Raw genomic sequence first — 26,539 nt, 5'->3', positions numbered from 1 at the left:
CAAATGCTGGCCTTACCAACAATGCTCACATCTCATTAAAGAACAAATAGGATTTTTTTTTCCTTCTCTTCCCTCCCCTGATGCTATTAAAAAGTTTACTTATATTGATTTTCACAAACATATACTGGAGAAGGGCTTCTACCATCCCTACCCAATCTGAGCACATATTCCCATACTTATGAGTAACTCAATGTTCTCTGCAGTGGCCAAACGAATCACTTAGTTGTAAAATAACCACAACAATATTTATCAATAAAAAATAAATTGATCATCATCTATTGGCAATGCATCAGTGTTAGAACAAGACAAAGGCAACTTCAGTACATCAAATCCTAAACTAACTCTGGGGTCTGGTGGCCAACTTGATAAATTGTCCCACAGACTAATCAAGCAACACCCTGAAACTCTCTCATTCAGAGGATCATAGCGGGTTGTAGTACTCTTCAGCAGGCCCTGTCCCACCAGCAGGGATACTTTCACCAGAAAAGGGGCACAGTGACATACAATCAGGTGGTTGGGATCCTTGGCATTGGTCATTGGCTTCAGTAAAATCACACGGTTGCAAAACCTCCATTTGAGTAGGCTATACTAGACCTGGTATCGTGTAATGAGATAGGAGTAATTAATGATCTCATAGTGAATGCACCCCTAGGTAGCAGTAACCATGAGATGATTGAATTTTACATTCAGTTTGAGGGAGAGAGGAGTGGGTCTGAGACTAAATTTTTAAACAAATAAGGGCAATTATGAGGGCATAAAAACTGAGCTGGCTAAAGTGAATTGTCAAATTAGGCTAAGGAATAGGTCAATAGAGTTGCAGTGGCTAATATTTAAAGGAGATATTTCAGAATGCACAGAATAGAGTAAGAAAAAGTCCAAAGGACAGACACACCATCTGTGGTTAACTAGAAAGGTTAAAGATTGTATCAAGCTTAAAGAAAAAGCATATAATTGTGTAAAGATAGGTGGAAGGCCAGAAGATTGGACAGAATATAAGGAACAGCAAAGGATGGCTAAAAGAAAAATAAAGAGGGAAAAATGAGTATAGGAGAAAGCTAGCTAGAAACATAAAAACAATAGTAAGGGAGTTTTTATAAATATTTTAAAAAGAAACGAGTTAACAAAGTAAGCGTTGGTCCTATAGAAAGTAAGTCTGGAGAATTGATAATGGAAAACAAGAACATGGCAGATGAATTGAACAGGTACTTTGCACCAGTCTTCACTTAGAGGGTACAAGTAACATCCCAGAAGCAGCTATAAACCAGGAAATGGAAGTGGGGAAGGAAGTCAGGAAAATTACAGTCACCAGCGAAGTGGTATTAAGTAAATTGTTGAAGCTGCAGGCTAACAAGAGCACGGGTCTTAAAAGAAGTGGCTAGTGAGATAGTTGATGCATTGGTTTCAATTTTCCAAAACTCCCTAGACTCTGGGAAAGTCCCATTAGATTGGAAGACACCAAATGTAACTCCATTATTCAAAAAAAGGAGGGAGGCAGAAAGCGGGAAACTACAAGCCAGTTAGCTTAACATCTGTCGTAGGGAAAATGTTAGAAGCTATTACTAAAGAAGTTGTAGCAGGGCACTTGGATAAGCTCAAGGTCATCAGGCAGAGTCAACATGATTTTGTGCAAGGGAAATCATGTTTAACACCTTATTGGAGTTCTTTGAGGAACTAACGCGTTGTGAATAAAGGGGAACTGGTGGATGTACTGTACTTAGATTTCCAGAAGGGATTTGATAAAATGCCAAACCAAAGGTTGTTGTGGAAAATAAAAGCTCACAGTATAGTGGGTAGCATATTGGCATGGATAGAAGATTAGCTGGCTAACAGAAAGCAGAGAGTGGACATAAATGGGTCTTTGAAAAAACTCAACAGGTCTGACAGCATCTGCGGAGAGGAATACAGTTGACGTTTCGAGTCCGCATGACCCTTCATCAGAACCAAGATTTCTACATTTCCAGCATCCGCAGTGTTTTGCTTTTATATAAATGGGTCTTTTTCAGATTGGCAAGAGGGATCAGTGCTGGGACCTCAGCTGTTTACAATTTCTGTGAATGACTTGTATGAAGGGATTGTTGCCAAACCTGATGACACAAAGATAGGTAGGAAAGTAAGTAAGTGAGTAGAGGACATAAGGAGACTACAAAAACACAGACAGGTTAAGTGAGTGGGCAAAGACCTGGCAGATGGAGTATAATGTGGGAAAATGTGCAATTGTCCATTTTGGCAGGAAGAATAAAAGTGAAGTATATATCTAAATGGTGAGAGATTGCAGAGCTCGAGGTGCAGAGGGATCTGGGTCTCCTCGTGCATGAATCACAAAAGGCTGGTATGCAAGTACAACAAGTAATTAGGAAAGCCAACAGAAAGTTATCAGTTATTGCGAGGGAAATTGAATACGAAAGTAGGGAAGTTATGCTTCAGTTACACAGGGTACTAGTGAGACCACATTTGGAGTACTGAGTACAGTATTGGTCACCTTATTTAAGGAAGGATGTGAAGGTTCATGGATCTTTGGAACACTCTTCCTGAAAAGGTGGTAGTTGCCAGCTTTATCTTACACCCCTTTTTGAACAAGGGTGTAACATTCGCAGTTCTCCAGTCCTTTGGCACCTCCCCTGTGTCCAAGGAAGACTAGAAGATTATTACTACTGCCTAGCAATTTCCACTCCAACTTCCCTCACTACTCTTGGATGTATCTCATCTGGTCCTGGTACCTTATCTATTTTAAGTAAAGATAGCCTTTCCAACAACTCCTCCCTCTCGATTTTAAGTTCTTTTAGTGGACCAGTTACCTCCTCTCTCACCTCTGCCTGGGTAGCAAGTTCTTCCTTTGTAAAAACAGATGCAAAGTATGCGTTCAACACCTCCGCTATTTCTCCAGCCTCCACATGCAAGTCCCCCTTTTTGTCCCTAATTGCCCCTACTCATTCTTTTACCACCATTTTATTATTTATATATTTCTAGAAGACCTTGGGCTTCCCTTTATGTTCACTGACAACCTCTTTTCATGCTCTCTCCTCGTTTTTCTTATTAGTTTCTTCACTTCCCTTCTGGTCCTTCTATATTCAGCCTGATTCTCCATTGTATTTTCTACCTGACATCTGATGTACACGCACTTCTTCCTTTTCAGCTTTACCTCTATATATATCTCATCATACAGGGCGCTTTGGATTTATTTGTCCTACCTTTCCTCTTCAAGGGAATATACCTTGACATTGCCTGCAATACTTTTTCTTTGAAGGTGGCCCATTGTTCAGCCACTGTCTTTTCTGCCAACATTTGATTCCAACTCACTTGACTCAGACGCATTCTCATCCCATTGAAGTTGGCTTTCCCCCAATTAATTATCCCTGCTCTGGATTGTTCTCGATCCTTTTCCATGATTAACCTAAACCTTTTCATGTTTTAACCACCACCCCCCCACAGAACATGTCTCCTATTAATCTCTGGCCAGCTTAATTAAATCATACCCACACATACACAGACACACGCAGCCTTAACAGAATAAGACAACATTCCCCAAAAATATAAAAAGACAACATCCATTTCTCACAACGGATAGTAACCAGGAGTGGAAACTATGCAAGATTTTTTTTCCTCCTTAATCGAAGAACGCTAAGGTCAACTGCAGCACACCAATTATTGCTCAGTACAAAGAGGGCACTAAACCTGGAACCGTTCTAGTCTCTTTGACTCAGTAACAACTTCTAATGCATTTATCCCAAAGTCATCACAGTATTCTTCATTGTCAGAATGCTAAAGCAAACAAGTTCCTACTGACTTGCATAACTTTCATTCCCTCCTCAGAATTGATATGTTTTAAATGTACGTATTCATAGAAATAATAATACTAACTACATTGGCTTAACTGCTCTGAGGAAAGATGAGGAGAAATTGAAACCCAAAGAGAAAAAAACTATGTTTAGCCAGTCATGGAATGGTCCACATTCAGAACTGAAGAACTCTGCAGGTTAGAACATCCTTCTCTTTTGACAGAAACAGTGCGGTTCTAAGCAATACCAAGGTGGGGAGAGAATGAACAATAAAAGTAGGCATAAACAATAAATAATGTCAAATCTAGCATATGGAGATATGCATTACTTACCATATGCCTTTGGCAGGTCAGAGGAACAAGTTTGTGACAGCGCTTATGGACCAACAATTTGCAGTTGATACACTTGTAGCCCTGCCTGCCTAGACCCCATATCCTTTCACTGCAGTGTCCACAGTAGGCCTTCTGCAGAGAAGAAAAACAGAATTAGCACACATTTTTAATATTAGTTTTTTCAGATTGTATCCACTTATGACAAGCATGCCTGTTCTCCACAAATGGGCTTGAGGGCAAGAGATTGTGGGATTGACCTTAATTCAACAATGCCAAGCAGGATGGGAAACTGGTCAAAGGTCAGCTGGTGCTGAGAGGATGTTTCCCCTCATGGGGCAATCTAAAACCAGAAGGCACAGTTTCAGAATAAGAAGTCTCCGATTTAAGACAGGGAAGAGGGTGCAGTGGCGGCAATGTTACTGGAATAGCAATCCAGAGGTCAAGGCTAATGACCTGGGAAATCGGGTTCAAAGCTCAAAGCAGCTTGTGGGATTTTAATTTGATTAATTAATAAATTCAATTGATTAATAAAAATATGGAATTGAAAGCTCTCTCAGTAATAGTACTAAGGAACTATCATTGATTGTCGTGAAAATTCATCTGGTTCACTATTGCCTTTCTGGAAGGAAATCAGCCATCCTTTCCTGTTCTGGCTTATATGTGACTCCAGACCCACAGCAATGTGGTTGATTCTTAACTGCCATCTGAGATGACCAAAGCAAGCCACTCAGTTGCACAAAAGCACTACAGGAAAGTCAAAAAGGAATAAAACCGGATGGCATTGAATTGGCATCAGAAACCATAATGGCATACCCTGCCCTGTTGAGCCTGTAAAGTCCTCCTTACTAAACATCTGGGGGCTTGTGCCAAAATTGGGAGAGCTGTCCCACAGACTAGTCAAGCAACAGTCTGACATTAAGTATACTCACAGAATCATACCTTCCAAGCAATGTCCCAGGCTCTGCCATCACTATCCCTGGATATGTACTGTCCCAATGTCAGGAGACCCCCAGCAGAGGTGGCGGTATACAGTCATGAGGGACTTGCTCTGGAAGTCCTCAACATTGACTCCAGAGCCCATGAAGTGTCATAGTTAAACATGGGCGAGGAAACTTCCTGCTGATTACCATCTACTGCATTCCCTCAGCTGATGAATCAGTACTCTTCCATGTTGAACACCACTTGGGAGAAGCACCAAGGGTGGAAAGGGCACAAAATGTACTCCAGGTGGGGGCTTCAATGTCCATCACCAAGAGCAGCACCACTACTGACTGAGTTGGCCAAATCCTGAAGGATATTTCTGCCAGACTGGGCCTGTGACAGGTGGTGTGGGAAACCAACAAGAAGGGGAAAACCTACTAGGTCTTGTCCTCACCAATCTACCTGTAGCAGATGCATCTGCCCATAACGGTAGAGGTGGCAGTGATCTCTGCACAGTCCTTGTGAAGACAAAGTCTCGTCTTCATTCTGAGCACACCCTCAATCATATTGTGTGGCAACACCATGTTAAATAGGATAGATTCAGAACAGATCTAGCAACTCAAAATTGGGCATCCATGAGGGCCTGTGGGCCATCAGCAGCAGCAGAATTGTATTCAACCACAATCTGTAACCTCACGACCCGGCATATCCCTCTTGACACCATTACTATCAAGCCAAGGGATCAACATTGGTTCAATGAACAGTATAGGTAGGCATACCTAAAAATGAGGTGTCAATTTGATGAAGCTACAACACAGGACTACTTGTATGCCAAACAGCAGAAGCAGCACGTGATAGGCAGAGTTAAGCAATTCCACAACCAACAGATTATTTCAAAGCTCTGCAGTCCTGCCACATCCGTCATGAATGGTGGTGGACAATTAAACAACTAAGAGGAGGAGGAAGCTCCACAAATATCACCTCAATGATGGGGGAGCCGAGCACGTCAATGCAAAAGACAAGGCTGAAGCATTTGCAACTATCTTCAGCCAGGTGCCGAGTGGATGATTCACCTCAGCCTCCTCCTGAGATCCCCAATATCACAGATGCCAATCTCCAGCCAATGCGATTCACTCCACGTGATATAATGAAATGACTGAAGGCACTGGATTCTGCTAAAGTAATGGGCCTTGACAACACCCTAGCAATAGTAATGAAGACTTGTGTTTCAGAACTAGCCATGTGCTGAACCAAGCTGAACCAGTACAGCTATAACACTGGCATATACCTGATAATATGGAAAACTATCCAGTTATGTCCTGTCCACAAAAAGCAAAACAAACCCAATCTGGCCAATTACTGCCCCATCAGACTCACCACAATTATCAACAAAGTGAAGGAAGGTGTCGTTGACAATGCTATCAGCCTGCTCACTGATGCTCAGTTTGGAATCTGCCAGGGCAACTCGGCTCCTGACCTCATTGCAGCTTTGGCCCAAACATGGACAAAAGAGCTGAACTCCAGAAGTGAGGTGAGAGTGACTGCCCTTGACATAAAGACAGCATTAGACCAAATGTGGCATCAAAGGAAGCCTGGCAAAATTAAAGTCAATGAGAATCAGGGGGAAAACTCTCCACTGGTTGGAGTCATACCTAGTACAAAGGAAGATGGTTGTGGGAGGCCAATCATCTTAGTCCCAGGACATTGCTGAAAGATCCTCGGGGTGGTGTCCAAGGCCCAACCATCTTCAGCTGCTTCATTAGTGACCTTCCCTCCATCATAAGGTCAGAAGTGAGGATGTTTACTTGTGTCAGCACAATGTTCAGTGCCATTTGCAAATCCTCAGATTTTGAAGTAGCCTATGTCCATATGCAGCAAGACCTGGACAACATTCAGGCTTGAGATGATAAGTAGCAAGGAACATTTGTGTCACACAAGTACAGGCAATGACCATCTCCAACCAGAGAGAATCTAACCATCTCCCCTTGACAGTCAATGGCATTACCATTGCTGAACCCCACAACATCAACACCCTGGGGAATACCACTGACCATAATCATAACTGGACCAGCCATATAAATGCCGTGGCTACAAGAACAGGTTAGAGGCTGGGAATTCTGTGGAAAGTAACTCACCTCCCAACTCCCCAAAGCCTGTCCATCATCTACAAAGGTAAAATCAGGTGGACATGTCCCCTAAAAGTGATCACAGTAGGACGGGTATAGTGGAAGAAATAATGGGAGCTTGTCAGAAAGGTACAATGATAATCATGGAGGATTTCAATCTATGTACAGACTGGAAAAACTAGATGGGAAAAGGTAGCCTAAATGAGGAATTCACGGAATGTTTTCAGGATAGTTTCTTAGAACAACACATTCTGGCACCAGCCAGAGAGCAGATTATGCTAGACCTGGTATTGTGCAACGAAATAGGATTAATTAATGAACCCATAGTGAAGGGGCCCCTAGGTAGCAGCGATCATAATAATATGATTGAATTTACCATTCCATTTGAGGGAGAGAAGAGTGGGTCCAAGACTAGTATTTTAAACTTAAATAAGGGAAATTATGAGGGCATGAAAATAGAGCTAGCTAAAGTGAACTGGCAAATTAGATTTAAGGGATAGATCAATAGAGATGCAGTGGCAGACATTTAAGGAGATATTTCAGAATACAAAGAATAGATACCTTCCAATGATTAAGAAAAATTCCAAAGGGAGAACCACCATCCGTGGTTAACTAAAAAAGTTAAAAGACATTATCTTAAATTAACTTAAAAAGCATATAATTGTCAAATATAGGTAACAGGTCAGAAGATTGGGCAGAATATAATGAACAGCAAAGAATGACTAAAAGATTAATAAGGAGTATGAGAGAAAGCGAGCTAGAAATATAAAGACAGTTGGTGAGAGTTTCTACCAATATTTAAAAGAGTTAACAAGGTGAGTACTGGTCTAAAAGAAATTGAGTCTGGGGAATTAATAATAGAAAATAAGGAGATGGCAGTTGAATTCAACAAGTACTTTTTTAAAATCACTAGAAAATTTCAGTAGTAATTCTGAAAAACTAAAGGATTATTGTGCTGGGATTGAGGAAAGAATGCCGTTTTAAGGGTGCTGTGAGTAGAATGAGTTGCCTGACTCCAGTTATGACACTAACATATTTCCGTGCCTCAAAAAATCAAGAATTCTTCCCAAACTCTCCTGCCACTGTCAAAGAAAGTCACATTTCCAACAAATTCACCACTTTCAGCAAAGAAGTTCCTCCCAATATCACTTTGAAATTTAAAAATCAACAGGCAATGACCATCTCCCCATGACATTCAATGGTGTTGTCATCAATGAATCCCCTAACATCAACATCCTAGGGAATACCATTGACCAGAAACATAACTGGATGAGCCATTATTCTGTGGCTATTAGAACAGGTCAGAGGCTAGGAATTCTGTGCCAAATAGCTCACCGCCTGACACCCTAAAGCCTGCCCACCATCTACAAGGCATAAGTCAGAAGTGTGCTGGAATATTCTCCACTATACTGGATGAGGGCAGCTCCAACAGCACCTAAGAAGCTCAACACTACCCAAGCCAAAGCAGCACAATTGATCAGCACGCCATCCACGACCGGCACACAGTGGGAGTTGCATATACCAACTGAAAGATGCAATGCAGCAACTCGCCAAACCTTTTTTGACAGAACCTTCCAAACTCACTACCCCTTTCACCTAGTAGTAGACACATGGGAACATTAGTACCTGCAAGTTCTCCTCCAAGTCACTCACCATCCTTACTTGGCATTATATCACCATCCTGGGTCAAAATCCAAGAACCCCCTTACTAACTGTACTGTGGGTGTACCTACACCACATGGACTGCAGTGGCTCAAGGTGACTCACCACCACCTTCTCGAGGGCAATTAAGGATGGGCAATAAGTGCTGGCCTTGCCAGGGATGCACACATCCCAAGAACGCAACAAAATGATTTTGCTTGCCAACACAAGACAGGATCTCTGATGAATGAAAAATTCTGTGCTAGAAAGTAACTAGGTGAACATAAATTAGTTCTAGGATCCTATTATTTACAATATTTGAGTGTGATCTGTATAGTGATGTATTACATTAGCAGATGAGACAAAGCTATACAAGCAACAATTCAAAGACAGGTCAATGATATTCAGGGAAACTTGAACCACTTTTGAGATAAGGCAGATCAAATTGATTTACGAAAACATAGGGCAGTCCATATTGGAACATGCAACAGTAAATAAATACACACATGATAAAGGCCTAGTCAACTGTAGGGGCGGTGTGGAATCCTGCAAAGTTCAGCCCCACTGAAATTCAATGAAATTTCTCCAGTTAAAACTAAGCAATCCAGGGAGATTAACAGAAACATAAAAATCAAATCAGAAGTGCAAAATCAAGGCAAATCAAAACAAAAACACAAACCCATAACCTTTGGGCGATGTTAGAGGTTAGAAAAAATACTACACCCAATGGGATAGTGGGCAGGTCAAAGTCCCAGAGAAATTATTGAATTGGGATCAATTGCTACCTTTAAAAAAGACCTGGTCCCATATCTGTTAAGAAGCAGAATTACCAGCTACACACATCCTTAATACTGCTCGATTTTTAATACTCAGAGATAGGGGAAGGAACTTAAGCATTCCTTAAAATAGGGAAAATTGATAGATAGCAAAGGAATGATGGACTACCAATCTTTGCTCTCAATTTTGTGTTGCTTTCACTAATTTAAGTTTACGTCCTTCAATTCTACTTTCCTTGGTTAGTTTTGAAGTGATATGCACATTTAAAAACAGTCTTTCAATGATGCAAGAGTAGTAGTATAATTTCACATTTTGTCTCCTTGTGCTAATCACAACTACCATATATTGCTTCTTGTTGGTACTCCTGACACCCCTTTTCTCTAAGGCCAGACCTGTGCCTTCTGTGTTGAAGGTGAAGGTGGAAGCATAACTGTGCCGGTTAGAAAAGCTGGGCATCATCCAATCTGTCCAGTTCTTGGAATGGGCAGCACCCATAGTTCCAGTGGTTAAGCCTGACCAAACCGTACGCATTTACAGGGACTACAAATTGACTGTAGATAAGGCAGCAAAACTGGACAAGTTCCCCATTCCAAGGATAGACTACTTATGCACAGCTGGCTGGAGGCAAGTTCTATTCAAAATTGGATATGAGCCATGTCTACCAACAATTAGAACTGGATAGCACATCAAGAGAATACGTGACTATTAACACACACAAGGATCTTTATCAGTACACTCACCTACCCTTTGAAGTATCATCTGCATGAGCTAACTTCCAGAGAACAATGGAGCTTCTTTTGCAAGGACTTCCAAGTGTTAGTATACCATCACAGGGTCAATCGAGACCTAACACTTGGCCAGCCGGAGGAGGTGCTAAGAAGGTTCGTGGAAGCTGCTGTACGGTTAAAGGAAAAATGCACATTTCAAACACCAGAGGTTACTCATCTGGGTCACAGGGTGGACACCATGGATTTGCATCCAGTAGAAGAGAAAGTTCAGGCAAGAAAAGATACACCCTCACTGTCCAATGTAACCGAACAAGTCCTTCTTGGGTATGATCAACTACTACAGCCCTTTCTTGACTAACTTATCAACTGTGTTGGCACCATTACACTTGTTGTTAAAAAAGAATTGCTGTTGATCGTGGAATTCACAACAGGAAAAAGCCTTTGTGAAAGTGAAGAAACTGTTGCATTTGTCATGTTTATTGGTACACCATGACCCATTGAAAGATTTGGTATTAACATGTGATGCCTCTCTTTATGGTGTTGGAGCCGTGTATTCACATAAAATGGAAAATGGATCAGAAAGGCCCATTGATTATATCTCGAGAACCCTCTCCACAGCTGTGAAGGGTTATTTTCTCAGCTAAAAAAGGAAGCTTTATCAGTGGTATTCGGAGTGAAGAAATTCTACCAGTACCTACATGGACAACATTTAACCATTGTGTCAGACCATAAACCATTACTGGGTTTATTCAGTGAGGATAAGGCCATTCCGCCAATAGCATCAGCAAGAATGAAATGTTAGGCTCTGATATTATCTACATACAAGTATACTTTTATATACTGTCCTGGTTTACACATTGCAAATGTGGCTGCACTCAGTCCTCTTCTGTTACCAGATAGCATTGTACATGCTCTTGTTCCACAAGAAGCTGTGCTATAACTGAATTTCTTGGATTCTTCACCCCTGTGCACGAATCAAATTAGAAATTGGAAGAATAGATATCCAATCGCAAGGAAGGTCAAATTCACCTGTATCTGGAGATTTGAGACCATTCCATTGCCAGAAACAGAGATAAGTTGTCAAGATGGAATTTTGTTGTGGAGATCAAGAGTCGTCATCCCATCACAAGGTAGAGAACCACTCTTGACAGTTCCACAGTGCGCATCCAGACATATCAAAGATGAAAATGCTTGCACAAAGCTATGTCTGGTAGCCAGGCATTGACAGTCACATTGAAAGCATGGTCAAGTACTGTCTCCATTGTCTGCAACAACAGGAGTTGCCTGTTTCAGCTCCCCTGCATCCGTGGGAATGGCCTGGTAAACCCTGGGTTAGGCTACATATTGATTACACCAAGGTTGGAGGAGTTGCAGATAGTGAAGAGGATTGTCAAAGGATACAATGGGATATAGATCGGTTGGAGACTTGGGCGGAGAAATGGCAGATGGAATTTAATCCGGACAAATGCAAGGTAATGCATTTTGGAAGGTCTAATACAGGCAGGAATTACACAGTAAATGGCAGAACCCTTAATTGCATTGACGGGCAGAGGGATCTGGGTGGGCAGAGGGATCTGGGTGGGCAGAGGGATCTGGGTGTACAGGTCCACAGGTCACAAAGTGGCAACGCAGGTGGATAAGGTAGGCGGGAAGGCATATGGCATGCTTGCCTTCATTGGCAGGGCTATTGAGTATAAAAGCTGGGAAGTCATGCTGCAGCTGTATAGAACCTTGGTTAGGCCACACTTGGAATATTGCGTGCAATTCTGGTCACCACATTACCAGAAGGATATGGAGGCGTTGGAGAGGGTGCAGAGGAGGTTTACTAGGATGCTGCCTGGTCTGGAGGTTATTAGCTATGAGGAGAGGTTGGGGAAACTCGGATTGTTCTCACTAGAGCGACGGAGATTGAGGGGAGACTTGATAGAAGTTTACAAAATTATGAGTGGCATGGACAAAGTAGATAGTCAGAAGCTTTTTCCCAGGGTGGAAGAGTCAATTACTAGGGGACATAGATTTAAGGTGAGAGGAGAAAACTATAAAGGTGATGTGCGGGACAAGTTTTTTACGCAGAGGGTAGTGAGTGTCTGGAACTCGCTGCCAGAGGAGGTGGTGGAAGCAGGTACGATAGTGGTGTTTAAGAGGCAGCTTGACAAATACAAGAATAGGATGGGAATAGAGGGATACGGACCCCGGAAGTGCATAATGTTTTAGTTGACGGGCAATATGATCGGCGCAGGCTTGGAGGGCCGAAGGGCCTGTTCCTGTGCTGTACTTTTCTTTGTTCTTTGATTACATAGGACCATTCTCAGGTACCATGTTTTTGTTGATTGTAGACGCACATTCTAAACGGATGGCTGTACATAAGAAGTCAAATTGCCAACATTGAGTGCAACTATCGAGAAGCTGCGTCACTGTTTTAGCATACATGGCCTACCTGAAATCGTAGTTTTTGATAACGGTACAGCCTTTACCAGAACAGTGTTTCAGAAATTCATGAATCTGAATGGAATCAGACAAAACAGCTCCTTACCATCCCTCATCGAATGGTTTGGCCAAGAAAGCTGTACAAATTTTCAAGTCTGGTATGAAAAGGTCAGAAGATACTCTAGAATCTTGACTTTCCTGCTTTCTTCTCAGTTGTCATTCGACTACGAGTTCAACACTTTCTGAATTATTAATGAAATGCCGCCTTTGTACATGGCTAAGCCTGGTGTTTCCAAATTTAGAGGGGAAGGTAGAGCGGAATCAGAATAATCAAAAATTGAACCATGACATACACAGCAAAGCTTGCACGATGTAGGTGACACAGTATTCGAGCAAAATTTTGGAAGTGGACCTTGTTGGGTTCCTGAAACCATTGTCTCAGAGACGATTATCTTTCCAAGTACAAGTGGAAGATAGAATCGTTCATAAGCACATAGATCATATTCGCGCTAGAGAGACATTCCAACAACCAACTATTCTGCCTGTAATTAATGTTGAACCGTCAATTCCTGAGGTGACAGGTCGACCTAGAATAGATATGCCCAATGTCTCTGTAGGGTTGCCAAACCCAGAATTGCCACTTTCTAATGATGCGACTCATGCTGCGGTTCCAGATCGTGGCGATCTTGTTGAGGAACCTCAAGTGGTAGAGCTATGGTGCTCTAGCTGTATAAGGAGAGCAACTCAGACTTGACCTTAAATCAACCTGAAGTTGTATATATGTATGTGTTGTTGGATATCCAACATGTTTCCCTGTAAATAGAAATTATAAAAAAAACTAAAGGGGGAGGAAATGTAGTAACTGAAGGTATAGCCTCTCCTGCTGTCTATCAGGAGTCACAATGTTCTGGGAGGTTCCGACCGATGAGCCCAAGTGTGGGCTATCTGGGGTAGGGGGAGGGTGGTTTCCTGACGCGAGTCCTGATCGAGCATGTAGCACCTGACAAGCTCACTGTGATAAAGTTTATCTGTTTCTTGTTGAAACCTGTCCGCTCTGTCGAGTCATTACACATGTCTAATAGCTGGATCTATGAGATTGGTCGAAAGGCTATTTCTTTTTGTGATGTGTTACGTCTCCAGAATGTTATACCAGTTTACATATTGATGCAGCTGCTCTACTATTGGCTTACGTTCCACTAATAGCAACAAGCAGCAATAAAATTGACTCTGCTAAACAATAGTTGTCTATATACCCTGTATTAGTACAGAAATGTCCTAATCTTTAGGTGCATGTTGTTTCAACAAAGCAGTGATTGCTCTGCCTCATAATGGGTGTTTTTAAAAAACTTGTTCCTAAATATTGTCTGTCACATACAGCCACCCTATAAAAATAATCCTACTATTTATTTAATGTCTCTTCTACTTGGTTTCAATCCCAGTACTTCCCTAAAGCACACTGGCTCTACATAATGCTCTCTTTCATCTGTTGCTGAAATGTCTAACTTGTGGATATGACCACATAACACATTACTGCCACCCAACTCTGCAGAAATAAGTTGTTAATGGGGACAAAATTGAGCAGGTATTCAAAATCTAGGATTGCAGAAGAAAACCTTTAACCTCCTGATTTCAAGTTATGAGCACACATTAAACACTAATGGGCATGAATTTAGAAATGTTTAATCTGTTCTGGTTTTGTTAACTGACTACATAGATGACAAAGTTTAGGAAATGTTCCATTCTTTGCGTTGTAACATATAGATGTGTAACGGTAGCAGATGTTTCTGTAGCAGGGCAAGGATTTATTTTCTATCCCTCTTTCTCATGTCTCCCCACATTCCCCAGTTGAAAGGGAAGGCAAATGACATTGCCAGCTTCCGCCAATTTTCCCGCTACCCCCACAACTGAATGCATGTGGATTATCCACCTTTCAATTTCTTCTTTCTACCCATAGGGAAAAACGGATTACTGCTCAGCATCTCTCCCCTATATATGTACGTCATAAATTTATGACAGGATTTTAGGGCCATCATACAGCGTAAGTTTACATTACTATGTAAATTAAATATATGTTGCAATGTAGTTATGATATGGTCGACTAATTGGAATTTAAGGCAGAACCCCACGTTTTATTCTTCCCAAAGTCAGGCACAAGTGCATGCAACTGTTTTATGCACAAATCTGCGAGTGTTTCAGAGATAGTAAATATAGATGGAGGCTGTGGGACTCCAAATATGACAGTTTCATTTCTACACCTAATCACGTCACTCATTTCTGAGCAATGGAGCAGATCGAGTGGGGAACAGTGGAAGGGAGAAGCTCAAAACAGTAAATAAAATTAGCGTTAGTAGCGGATTACAAACACATCATCTGCTTAAGGTGACAATTGATACACATATTACATTTCAGCAAAGCTGCCAAAATCTAACAATGCTCATCAATAAGTAAAATATCCATACAGATAGAGTTGGAAAGGATTACCAATAGACATCTGGCAAATGACATTTGTTTGTGAATGGCAGAAATACTGAATTAAAAAATGCACATTGCAGTTGCTTTAATATTCATAATCATTATGTAGCACAAGAATGCACATTCTGGGGCAAATCTGTTGAAGGATTATTGATATGATTTAATATTCATGTGTTTAGAAATATCCTATTAATATATACTTTTTTTTAAACTGTGCTGCTGATGGTTTATGTTTAGAAAAATAGGGCACTTAAACTCTGTTATTACTACACAGCTTCCGAGTCACCCAAGTTGTGCTCAGACGGTTACCAGTTGATTGCTACATAACACTTAGTAATCTCATCTGACTTTTCACCTTAAGAAGAGACAGCTAGATGACAGCTATCTAAACTAGTGCATGGCTACAGGATTTATAGAAATACAGCTCCTAAATTGCTTTTGTTTTGGCATCATTTTAAATTGGTAAGCTAGTCTGCCATTGACACTCCCAAATATTTCATCATAGGAGTGGATTTATGGACTCAATTTCCATGGGTCACATGCTGAAAGTTTACTCGTGGAATCTGGATTCCTGGAATTCTGATTTAATTAAAACAAAGGAGGTCTAACATGGACCGTAGAGGCCAAACCTTAAATAAGATTGAAACTGAGTTTTCCAGTTTAAAATTAAATTTTTCTCAGAGTATGTTAAAAATACCAGTGATCCTAGCACCAGATATTGATAGGCTGGTAGTGGTTCAGTTCCCATTATATTTAACGATTTCCCAACACATTATAGACTCTTAGATGTTTACAGCACAGGAGGCTGCCATTCGGCCCATCGTGTCCACGCCGGTCAACAAAGATCTGACTCCACCAATCCCATTTTCCAGCGTTTGGCCCATAGTCCTGGAGGCTATGGCAACGCAAGTGAATACTTAAATGTTACGAGAATTTCTGACTCAACCACCCTTTCAGGCAGTGAGTTCCAGACTCCCATCACCCTCTGAGTGAAAAAGATTCTCCTAAGCCCCCCTCTCAGCCTTCTACCTCTTACCTTAAATCTATTATTGACCCCTCTACTGACAGAAAAAGTGCCTTCCTATCCACCCTATATATGCCCTTCAATCTTATACACCTTTAGCAGGTCCCCTCTTAACCTTCTCTGCTCCAAGGAAAACAACCCTAGCCTATCCAATCTTTCCTCACAGCTCAGACCCTCCAGCCCAGGCTGCATCCCGGTAAATCTCCTCTGCACCCTCTCCAGTGCAATCACATCCTTCCTATAAAGTGGTGACCAGAACTGCATGCAGTACTCCAGTTGTGGCCTAACCAGTGTTTTATACAGTTCCAGTATAACCTCCCGGCTCTTTACAATATCCCATATGCCTTCTTAACTACCTTATCTACCTTTTTGGATATGTGGATATGCACACCAAGGTCCCTCTGATCTTCAGTACTTTCCAGGGTCCTACCATTTATGTGTAATCCCTTTCCCTGTTAGCCCTCCCCCAAGTGCATTAACTCACACTTTTCCGGGCTGAATTATATTTGCCACTGCTCTGCCCACCTGACCAGTCCATTGATACCCTCCTGCAGTTTACAGCTATCCCACCATTTATCACCCTACCAATTTTCGTGTCATCCACAAACTTCTTGATCATATCCCCTACAGTTATGTCCAAATCATTTATGTACACCACAAACAGCAAAGGCCCCAGCACCAAGCCCTGCAGAACCCCACCTGAAATAGACTTACAGTCACAGAAACATCCCTCTACCATCATCCTCTCAGCCAGTTTTGGATCCAATGTGCCACCTAGCCTTGGATCCCATGGGCTCTTACTTTCTTGACCAGTCTGCCTTGAGAGACCTTATCAAAAGCCTTGCTAGAGTCCATGTAGACCTCATCAAAGGCATTACCCTCATCAACACTCCTGGTTACCTCCTCAAAAAATTCGATCAAGTTTGTCAAACATGTCCTTCCCTTAACAAATCCATGCTGACTATCCCTGATTAATTCGTGTCTCGCCAAGTGCAGATATATTCTATCCCTCGGAATTCTTTCTAGTAACTTCCACACCACTGAGGTTAGACTGACTAGTCTGTAATTTCCTGGTCTATACCTTCCTCCCTTTTTTAATAATGGGATAACGTTAGCAGTCATCCAGTCCTCTGGCACCTCACCTGTGGCCAGAGAGGATTCGAAAATTACTGCCAGGGCCCCTGATTTCTCTCCCCTTGCCTCCCTCAACAGCCTGGGATACATCTCATCCGGGCCTGCGGATTTATCCACTTTTAAGGCCACTAAACCCGCTAGTACCATCTCTCCATCTATGTTAACTTCCTCTAATATTTCACAGTCCTCCACCCTTATGTCTATACCTGTGCCGTCCTTTTCCATTGTGAAGACCGACGCAAAGTATTCATTGAGGACTGTACCCATGTCTTCCGGGTCCACACACAGATTACCTCTATGGTCCCTCATTGGCCCTACTCTTTCCCGACTTAATCTCTTGCTCTTCATATATTTAAAAAACCCCTTTGGATTTTTTTTTATTCTACCCACCAATGCTTTCTTATGCACACTCTTAGCTTTCCTAATTTCCTTTTTAAATACCCCCCTGCACTTTTTATACTCCTCTACGGACTCTGCTGTATATTGAGCCCTCGGTATTTGCCATAAGCTTCTCTTTTTTTCTTAATCCTAACCTTTATATCGCTCAACATCCAGGGTTCTCCGGACTTCGTCCCCCACTTTGTCTTTACGGGAGCATATTTGCCCTGTACTCGCGCTATTTCCTCCTTGAATGCCTCCCACTGCTCTGAAACAGTTTTATCTGCAAGGAGCTGCTCCCAGTACATTTGGGCCAAATCATATCTCATCTTAGTAAAATTAGCCTTTTCCCAGTTTAAAACTTTTATTCCCAGCCCAACCTTATCCTTTTCCATAACTATCATAAATCTAACTGAGCTATGGTCACTATCTCCAAAATGCTTCCCTGCTGATATGCCTTCCATCTGCCCGGGTTCATTTCCATATATTAGGTCCAGAACTGCCCCCTCCCTTGTTGGGCTATGTACTGGCTAAAAAAGTTCTCCTGGATGCAACCTAAGAATTTTGCCTCCTCCCTACCTTACACACTAAAACTATCCCAGTTTATATTTGGGTTGTTAAAATCCCCTACTGTTACTGCCTTACTCTTCTAACACTTCTCTGAAATTTGATTACATATTTGATCCTCTATCTCTCCCCGACTGTTTGGGGGCCTATAGTACACACCCAACAGCGTGTTTGCCCCTTTTGTGTTTTTTACTTCTACCCATATGGCCTCATTTGATGATCCTTCCAAGATATCATCCCTCCTCACTGCTATAATTGATTCCTTGATCAATATTGTGACTCCTCCTCCTCTTCTATTCCCTTCTATCTCATCTGAATACCCTTAACCAGGGATATTGCGCTGCCAATCCTGTCCTTTTAGCCAAGTCTCGGTCATAGCTATGATATCATACTCCCACGTGCCTATCTGTGCCCTCAGTTCGCCTGTCTTATTCCTCAGGCTTCTTGCATTAAAATATATTCCATTTAGCCTCGCTAAACTCACTTCTTTCTTATCTAGCCTATGTTTCCTCTGCCTTCCAGACTCACTAACTAACATTTTAACTTCTAATTCCATCTCAGCTTCTCTCCTCTCTGAACTACTTCTCAGGATCCCATCCCCCTGCCAATTTAATTTAAATCCGTCCCAACAGCATTAGCAAACCTCCCCACGAGGATGTTGGTCCCGTGCCTGTTCAGATGTAGCCCATCCAACCTGTACAAGTCCCACCTCCCCCAGAAACAGTCCCAATGCCCCAGGAATGTAAGCCCCCCTCCCCTAGGTCCGGTCCTGCACCATCTCTCCAGCCACGCATTCATCTGCTCTATCCTTCTGTTCACTACTGCGTGGCACATGGGGGTAATCCAGAGATTACTACCTAACTCCCTAAAGTCTGCTTGCAGGACTTCATTTCTCTTTCTTCCTAGGTCATTGGTCCCAATATGGGCATGATCTCTGACTGTTCACCCTCCCCCTTCAGAATGCCCTGCAGCCATTCTGTGACATCCTTGACCATGGCACCCGGGAAGCAACATGCTGTCCTGGAATCACGTCTACAGCCACAGAAGCGCCTGTCTACTCCCCTCACTAATGAATCCCCTACCACTATTGCCCTTCCACATATCTTCCTCCCCCCTTCCCAAGCAGTTGGACAATCCACAGTGCCATGGCCTTGGCTCTGGTTGGCCTCCACAGAGGAACAGTCACTCTCACCATTTTCCAAGGCCGAAAAACAGTTTGCGAGTGAGGTGCACTCGGGGAATTATCTCACTACCTGCCTGGTCCTCCTCTACTGTCTGGTGGTGACCCATTCCCTCTCTGCTTGCACTTCCTTAAGCTTCGGGGTGACCATGTCCTGAAACACACAATCCACGAACCTCTCAGCCTCGTGAATGCAACGTAATGCCCCCAGCTGCCGCTCTGGGTCCAAAACCCAGAGCTTGAGTTGCTCCAGTCTGAGGCACCTCCTGCACACATAGTCATTCAGACTGCCAGGAGCATCTAGGATTTCCCATAAAGCGCAAGATGTGCAAATCACGGGGCTGAGCTCCCCATATTTATCTTAACCGTAGCTTTTATTTTACCCTTACTCCTACTTGAATATAGACTAGATGTGAGATCCTCTAGATAGTCAGCAGCAGCCAGAGGATCTGGTCTATGTCTGTCCCAGGGTCTTCCTCTCGCACTCTCCTCTAGGTGCTGCTGACTGCCTGTCCCAGGGTTGTCCTCTTTCACGCTCCTCTGAAATGGAGGTGGTTTGTAAATTTATATGGGAAAATACTGATGCTCTGTTCACCTTTGAGGGGACACAATTTGCAAATATTGATAGTTTAAACATTTCCTACATTACAAGAGTGACTACACTTCAAAAGTACTTCAATGGCTATAAGCACTTTGAGATGTCTGGCGGTTGTGAAAAGTGCTACATAAATTCAAGTTGTTCCTTCTTTCATTATTTCCAGAGGTTCAGCAAAGCAAGACTCAGGATGGACTCAGTTTCTGCAAAGAGATGACAGTGGATCTAAAATCAATGGGATTAAATAATTTCCCATGCACTTCTCTGTGCCCAGCTCTGCTTTACTCGTCTAGCAGATTGCTGGTGTACCAATACATGCAACCTAATGCTGTCAGATGACACTAATCATCCAATCTCCACTGGGGTGTAGCTTGTTCATATCAATGCATTCCACTCCAAAGGTCACCTACGAAACTGGACTCAGATTCTACAAAGGAACTAAGATAAATAAAGTTGGGCAATCCTCCTGCATTTCATACTTTGCACAGTTCACTGCCAGTTATAGGTACATCAGTATTGGTAGCAACATTATTACAATAGGGAAAAATGTTTGGAAGGTAAATGATGCAAACAATAGCTTGCAAGAAATTCCATGCAAAGGGGTAAGATTCCACATTGGATTCTCTGGGCACAGATTCAGAATATTAGGGTTCTACTTCATAACGCATCTATTCTGTATTATTGAAAAAGAAACTGGAAATACTCAGCAGGTCAGGCTGCAATTGCAGATAGAAACAGTGTTAACGAGCTTGAGAAATGAACAGAGGTGCTCCTCAAAGCAACGACCCAATGTACAGGGCACCTTATCATGAGCAGTGAATACAGTATACTGAATTGAAAGAAGTAGAAGTAAATTGCATACACCTGAAAAGAGTATTTGGGACCCTGGAGGTGGGAAAAAAGGATGCAAAAAGAATAGATGTTGCATCTCCTGCACCTGAACCGGATGATGCTGTGGGAAGGGGAGCGGGTGCTGGAGGTGATGGAAGAATGTACCAGGATGTTGAGAAGAGAATGGTTCCTTCAGAATGCTGAACAGAAGGGGAAAGATGTGTTTGGTGATTTGCTTCAAGATGGATTATTTGAGAGTTAATTCAGTAAGGCTTTAGCTCAGAAGCTTATTTGACTGCAAAATTGGTCACAGAATCAGCCCTTAATGATATGTGACCATGCTCCCACTGAATAAGATTCAAGCAAAATCTAATTGAATTTATTACATATAAATTTATTTCCTCTTCCCTCTTATCTTTAATGTGGCAACTCTTGCTGGAATATGGTTCCACTGAAAATATTAACCCCCAGCACCTCACCCAATTGGCCATTCTGAATGTGCGAACTGTTATGATCCCCATGGAGACCAACAAATTAAAAGAACCAACCACCTCAACAAGACAACTACTGGACAAGATTTCACTTTTACTTTGACAATCAAACCAAAATCAAAATAAATTAACATGAGTTAACAGGCAAATTGCAGTCAATATAAACCATAAGTTACACAACAGGTAGCAGATACAACAAAGACAGATCTCTCAGATTTACTCAGCAGTCCACTCAGCATAAATGGCACTAATTTCAGCTACAAAGTCCTTCAAAGTTCTGAACTTTATCTGGTAGAATTCCAGTTCCTTTTCTTTAAGGATTTAACCTGATCCTCAGTTGAATGCAGCGCCCAACTATAGGCACAGTCTTTACCAAAATGGCACACACGTCTATAGAACCTCCTCAACTCTGCTCATGACAGTCTGGATGGTGCAGATCCACCAATGCTAACTTCAAGTAAAGAAACAACTGCAGTGACTATGTATTTGCCTATTTCCACCAGCTCCTGGATCCAGCCTCTGTCTTCTTCAGCCTGCCTGTACTGTACCACTCAGATCTGGCCTTGAATGGCTCTTTTTAAAAAAATCTGGTTTCAACTAGGTGAATTCCGCCAGAAACCTCAAGTTTCCATTTCAGTTTTAGTTTTCCTAGAAGCCTGAAGGATCGATTTCACTTTCTGTTAGTTGAAGTTTCCATTTCAGTTTTAGTTAGGGTCTGCCTCAGAAAACACAAGCTTTGAAACCACAGATTTCATCACAGAATCTAAACTTTGAGCACTGACAGATTATTCCACTGTGGCGGACTTCACAACTGTCAAACCCCTCCTCACTGGATTTGGATACCAAATATCTTGCACTTTGAAGCAAGGGTTACTGAATAAGTATCAAGAGTGGGAACTCTGGCCAACTTCCTTACACCCCTACCAAACCCATTTACATTGAGACAGCCTAACTGCTCTTCCTGGTTTCTGTCAGCTAATTCAGCATAATTACTCATTTTTTAAGTGGGCTTTTACTGTTAATAACAAAGCTAGATCAACCAGAAAGTCTGACACAATCCATTTGAAAAAACAAAACACATATCAGAGTATCTCAGGATAAATTATAACTTATTCTCAATCAGCTTGAACTTCACAATAGATCTGAGCTCCAGGTGTGTGGATGGTGACTGAGGAAGAAGGCAAAGCTTACAACCATTGCCGATCAAAGAAACCAGGCACCTTGACTGGGATTTTGTCAACAGCATGCCATCCCCGACGTCGTAACTGGAACCGTGTGCCACTTCCGCTTTCTCTCTTTTTGCCATTTCCCACACGATTATAATCAAAATTCTAAGTGCCAGCGGCGTGCATGCAAACCACATTCAATTTAGCGGCAGGGGAAGCTTTTAATTGGTGAAACTCACCATCAGCTGAAAATGCTGCATCTGTGGGTGGCCTGTTAAACAGTTTCCTGTTCAAACAGGGAGACTCTGCATCCTGGTCACCACAATTTTCCTACCCAACTCCACTGCCATTAACATATGACTTCAGAGCACAAAAGGGGCACGGATGTTTTTCAAACTTAAATTTCACTGGTAAATATTTCACATTACATTGGTTTCACTTTATTCATGTGTGCATCATTGTTATTTGTTGAGGCTAGCTTAGTCAGAGAGCTAAATGTACAGGCACGCCTCATGGTTGGCACACATTGACGGTTATAGGGGAGTTAGGGACATTTAATTTATTATGGAAGAAACAATGCTGTTTTTTTTGTTCCCTCATTATTGAATCTTCATGTTAGTGTCTAGCGTTGTACTCACCACTGTGTGTGACATGGCTGAACTTACACACTCAACTGGCCTTCCCTACTATGTCCTTATAAAGAGTATTGTCCAAGAGCACAGTCCAGCAGCTAACTGAAATGTTTTAGGTGAATTCAAAATCCCTGTAAGGACTCTGGCAGCCTACACCGTCAGATGGACACACATTTGGACAGTATTGACACCACCTTTTAGGCCCATTTTCTTCTCTTGACTGATTGTTCCCCCACCACCACCCCCAGAAACACACCCAGGACTCCAGGCCCTTCCCACTTCACTCCTCCATGCTCCTGACTCCTTCCTCTGTCCTCCCCTAGATCTCTTTCACTCCTCCATTCCCCCAACCCCTAATTCACAAATCCCCTCATCACCGACCAACCTTGAGCCTCCATGCAAGCTGCCATTCTCCTGCTCCCCTCCCTCATGCTGTAGGGTTAAGCAAGGAAAATTGCCAATTTTACACACAACTGTACAAAGCTGGCTGGTGCATGCCACCTTTAAACAATTGTGAACCAAACTATGAGTATTTCAATGGCATGTCTTAGAATCAGTCTGTTAGCAATATGCCAAATAATGCAGCAAATTTTAAAAAAATTTAAGCTGTTAAATTTTGTATGTTATTTAATTCAAATAAATCTTCTTTGACTGCTGCTAATGGGCAGAAAAATGGCAAGCTATTCCTTGGGGGGAAAAGCATAGAGATTCTCATACACTGCTGACTTTACCTTGAAAGTAGGACATCATTTAAAATATGTTTTACTCTAAGTACGAACTTGCCACAGTCCAGTGTAATGCTCGACACACCGCTGACTTCATCTCTGCATTTCAACCTGCTGTTGAGTAACCAAATTTTGCATCTCACCTAATTAAGCCACCCAGAATGCCATGCTTCCCACTCTTGTGGGTTCCATAAAAGTCACACTACCCACCCCCATCACCCTTGTGTAACTTGGTCACAATCTCCATCAGCTGTAATTGGAAGCATTCCTGTATTTTTCACTCAAACTCCTCTATGCTTTTACTCCTAAGGAATAGCTTGCCTTTTTTCTGTCCATAAACAGCAGTCAAATAAGATTTATTTGAATTAAATAGTATACAAAATTTAACAACTTAAATTTAAAAAAAACTGCTGCATTATTTGGCATATTGCTAACTGACTGATCCGAAGACATGCCATTGAAATACTCAGTTTGAGTGCTATTGATTTTGCTTGACACTAGTAATTCCCCACAAGGCAACAATCCAATCTTAGCCATTGCAAAGGGGGAAAATTATCATGCAGGGGTAAAACTTTTTCTGCCACTAAAGAAAGCAGTGGCAAAGTAAATCTAACCATTTTTGTGCCTTTTCCAGTAATTGGATAGACAGCAGTCGTGGCAGAAAAAGAGGTCACCAGCCCTTGTTCATGCACAGTTATGGTACATGGCACAAAAGGCTCCAAGAGGTAAAGGGAAGGGAGAAAAAACTCTGATTTATTTCACATTTACAATAACCTTATTGAAAACACATGCTCCAGAACACTAAATAGCGTAAAGGATAAATATGTTGAGAATGTAAAGAATGAATAATTTTCACCTTTGAGACAGTGTTCTAATCTAGCCCAACCAAGAGGGGCTGCGTTGCCTGTCATCCCCGAGTGAGGCAAGGTACTAAGGTGTATTAAAACACTCCTTTCATTATATTTAGAATTGCATTTCGAAGATTATAATATATCTAAATGTAACTTTTATTTGAATTTCAAGTTTGGTCCATTTCTATCATAACCCTACCAGTCTCATCTCCTTATTGTTGAACATTTTCAGGATGGTTCATCATAGTAAGTTTTTCCTTATATTTACAGGTCTGTGGTAACCTCGGTGATGGAAATTCCATGTCATCATGACTTGGAGAGCTATACTGATTACCAGTAGGGCCATTCATGTGAGGAACATGTAATATTACAGGCTGGACAAATATCAGTCAGGTTGGTCGCAAATGAAGTACAATCTGACTAAAAACGGACAGACCGCTTTGCAGAACACCTGCGGTCTGTCCGCAAGAAAGACCCAAACCTCCCTGTCGCTTGCCATTTTAACACTCCACCCTGTTCTGTGTCTGTCCTTGGCTTGCTGCATTGTTCCAGTGAAGCCCAACACAAACTGGAGGAACAGCACCTCATCTTCCGACTAGGCACTTTACAGCCTTCCGGGCTGAATACTGAATTCAACAACTTTAGATCTTAAACTTCCCCTCCCCCCATCCCCACCCCGTTTCTTCCCCCCCCCTTTTTTCAATAATTTATATAGATTCTTCTTTTCCCACCTATTTCCATTATTTTTAAATCTAAAACTTTGTTAGTCTTTCCACCCCACCCTCACTAGAGCTGTACCTTGAGTATCCTGCCTTCCATTCTTAATTAGCACTTTTCTTAGATAATATCACCACCTTCAACACCTCTTTGATCCTTTTGTCTGTGACATCTTTTGATTATCTGCTCCTATCACTGCTTGCTTATCCCCACCCCACCCCACCCTCAACTTCTCTCTCCCCCCACACCCCACCTTAGACCAGCTTATATTTCACCTCTCTCCTAACTATACTTCAGTTCTGCCGAAGGGTCGTGAGGACTCGAAATGTCAACTGATTTCTTCTCCACCGATGCTGCCAGACCTGCTGAGTTTTTCCAGGTAATTCTGTTTTTGTTTACAATCTGACTATTCCACTTAACTTTGGGTCATCAAGGGAATGAATGATTAGCTCTGAACCACAAGCATGTTCAGTGCTGTATTCTAAAGTGAAATACTCAAATTTTCTAATCACTGTTCTGGTTTAGCTACAGCTTAAATACTGTATCAAGTTCTGGTCACAGTATCCCATATGCCTTCTTAACCGCCTTATCTACCTGTCCCACTTCCTTAAGGGTCCGATGAACATGTACACCAAGGTCCCTCTGATCCTGAGTACTTCCCAGGGTCCTACCATTCATCATGTATTCCAGTGCCTTGTTTGTCCTGCCCAAGTGCATCACCTCACACTTATCCGGATTAAATTCCATTTGCCACTGATCAGCCCATCTGACCAGCCCGTCTATAGCCTCCTGTAATCTAAGGCTATCCTCCTCACTATTTACCACCCCACCAATTTTCGTGTCATCCACGAACTTACTGATCAACCCTCCTACATTCAAGTCTAAATTGTTCAGATATACTACAAACAACAAGGGACCCAACACCGAACCCTGTGGAACCCCACTGGACACAGGCATCCGGTCACAATAACATCCCTCGACCATCACCCTCTGCTTCCTGCCACTCAGCCAATTCTGGATCCAATTTGCCAAATTGCCTTGGATCCCA

General features: G+C 42.2%; 1 protein-coding gene across 4 annotated transcripts in view; it reads right to left on the bottom strand.

The window, feature by feature from the left end:
* Positions 1 to 26,539, bottom strand: part of prkcz (protein kinase C, zeta) — a 555,970-nt gene that overhangs the window by 335,013 nt on the left and 194,418 nt on the right. For 2 of the 4 annotated variants that reach the window (XM_078557946.1, XM_078557944.1), the window contains exon 4: positions 4,109 to 4,240. The exons of 1 other annotated variant lie outside the window; for it this stretch is intronic. In XM_078557946.1, the coding sequence (XP_078414072.1) occupies positions 4,109 to 4,240 (132 nt within the window). The remainder of the gene's footprint in view (positions 1 to 4,108; positions 4,241 to 26,539) is intronic. One more of the 4 variants, XM_078557945.1, reaches the window with a different exon arrangement.

This window comes from Cetorhinus maximus, chromosome 15 (assembly GCF_964194155.1).
Source record: "Cetorhinus maximus chromosome 15, sCetMax3.hap1.1, whole genome shotgun sequence".
Classification (NCBI taxonomy): domain Eukaryota; kingdom Metazoa; phylum Chordata; class Chondrichthyes; order Lamniformes; family Cetorhinidae; genus Cetorhinus; species Cetorhinus maximus.
Note: the sequence above shows the minus strand (reverse complement) of the source record. Positions and strands in the feature narration are given on the sequence as shown.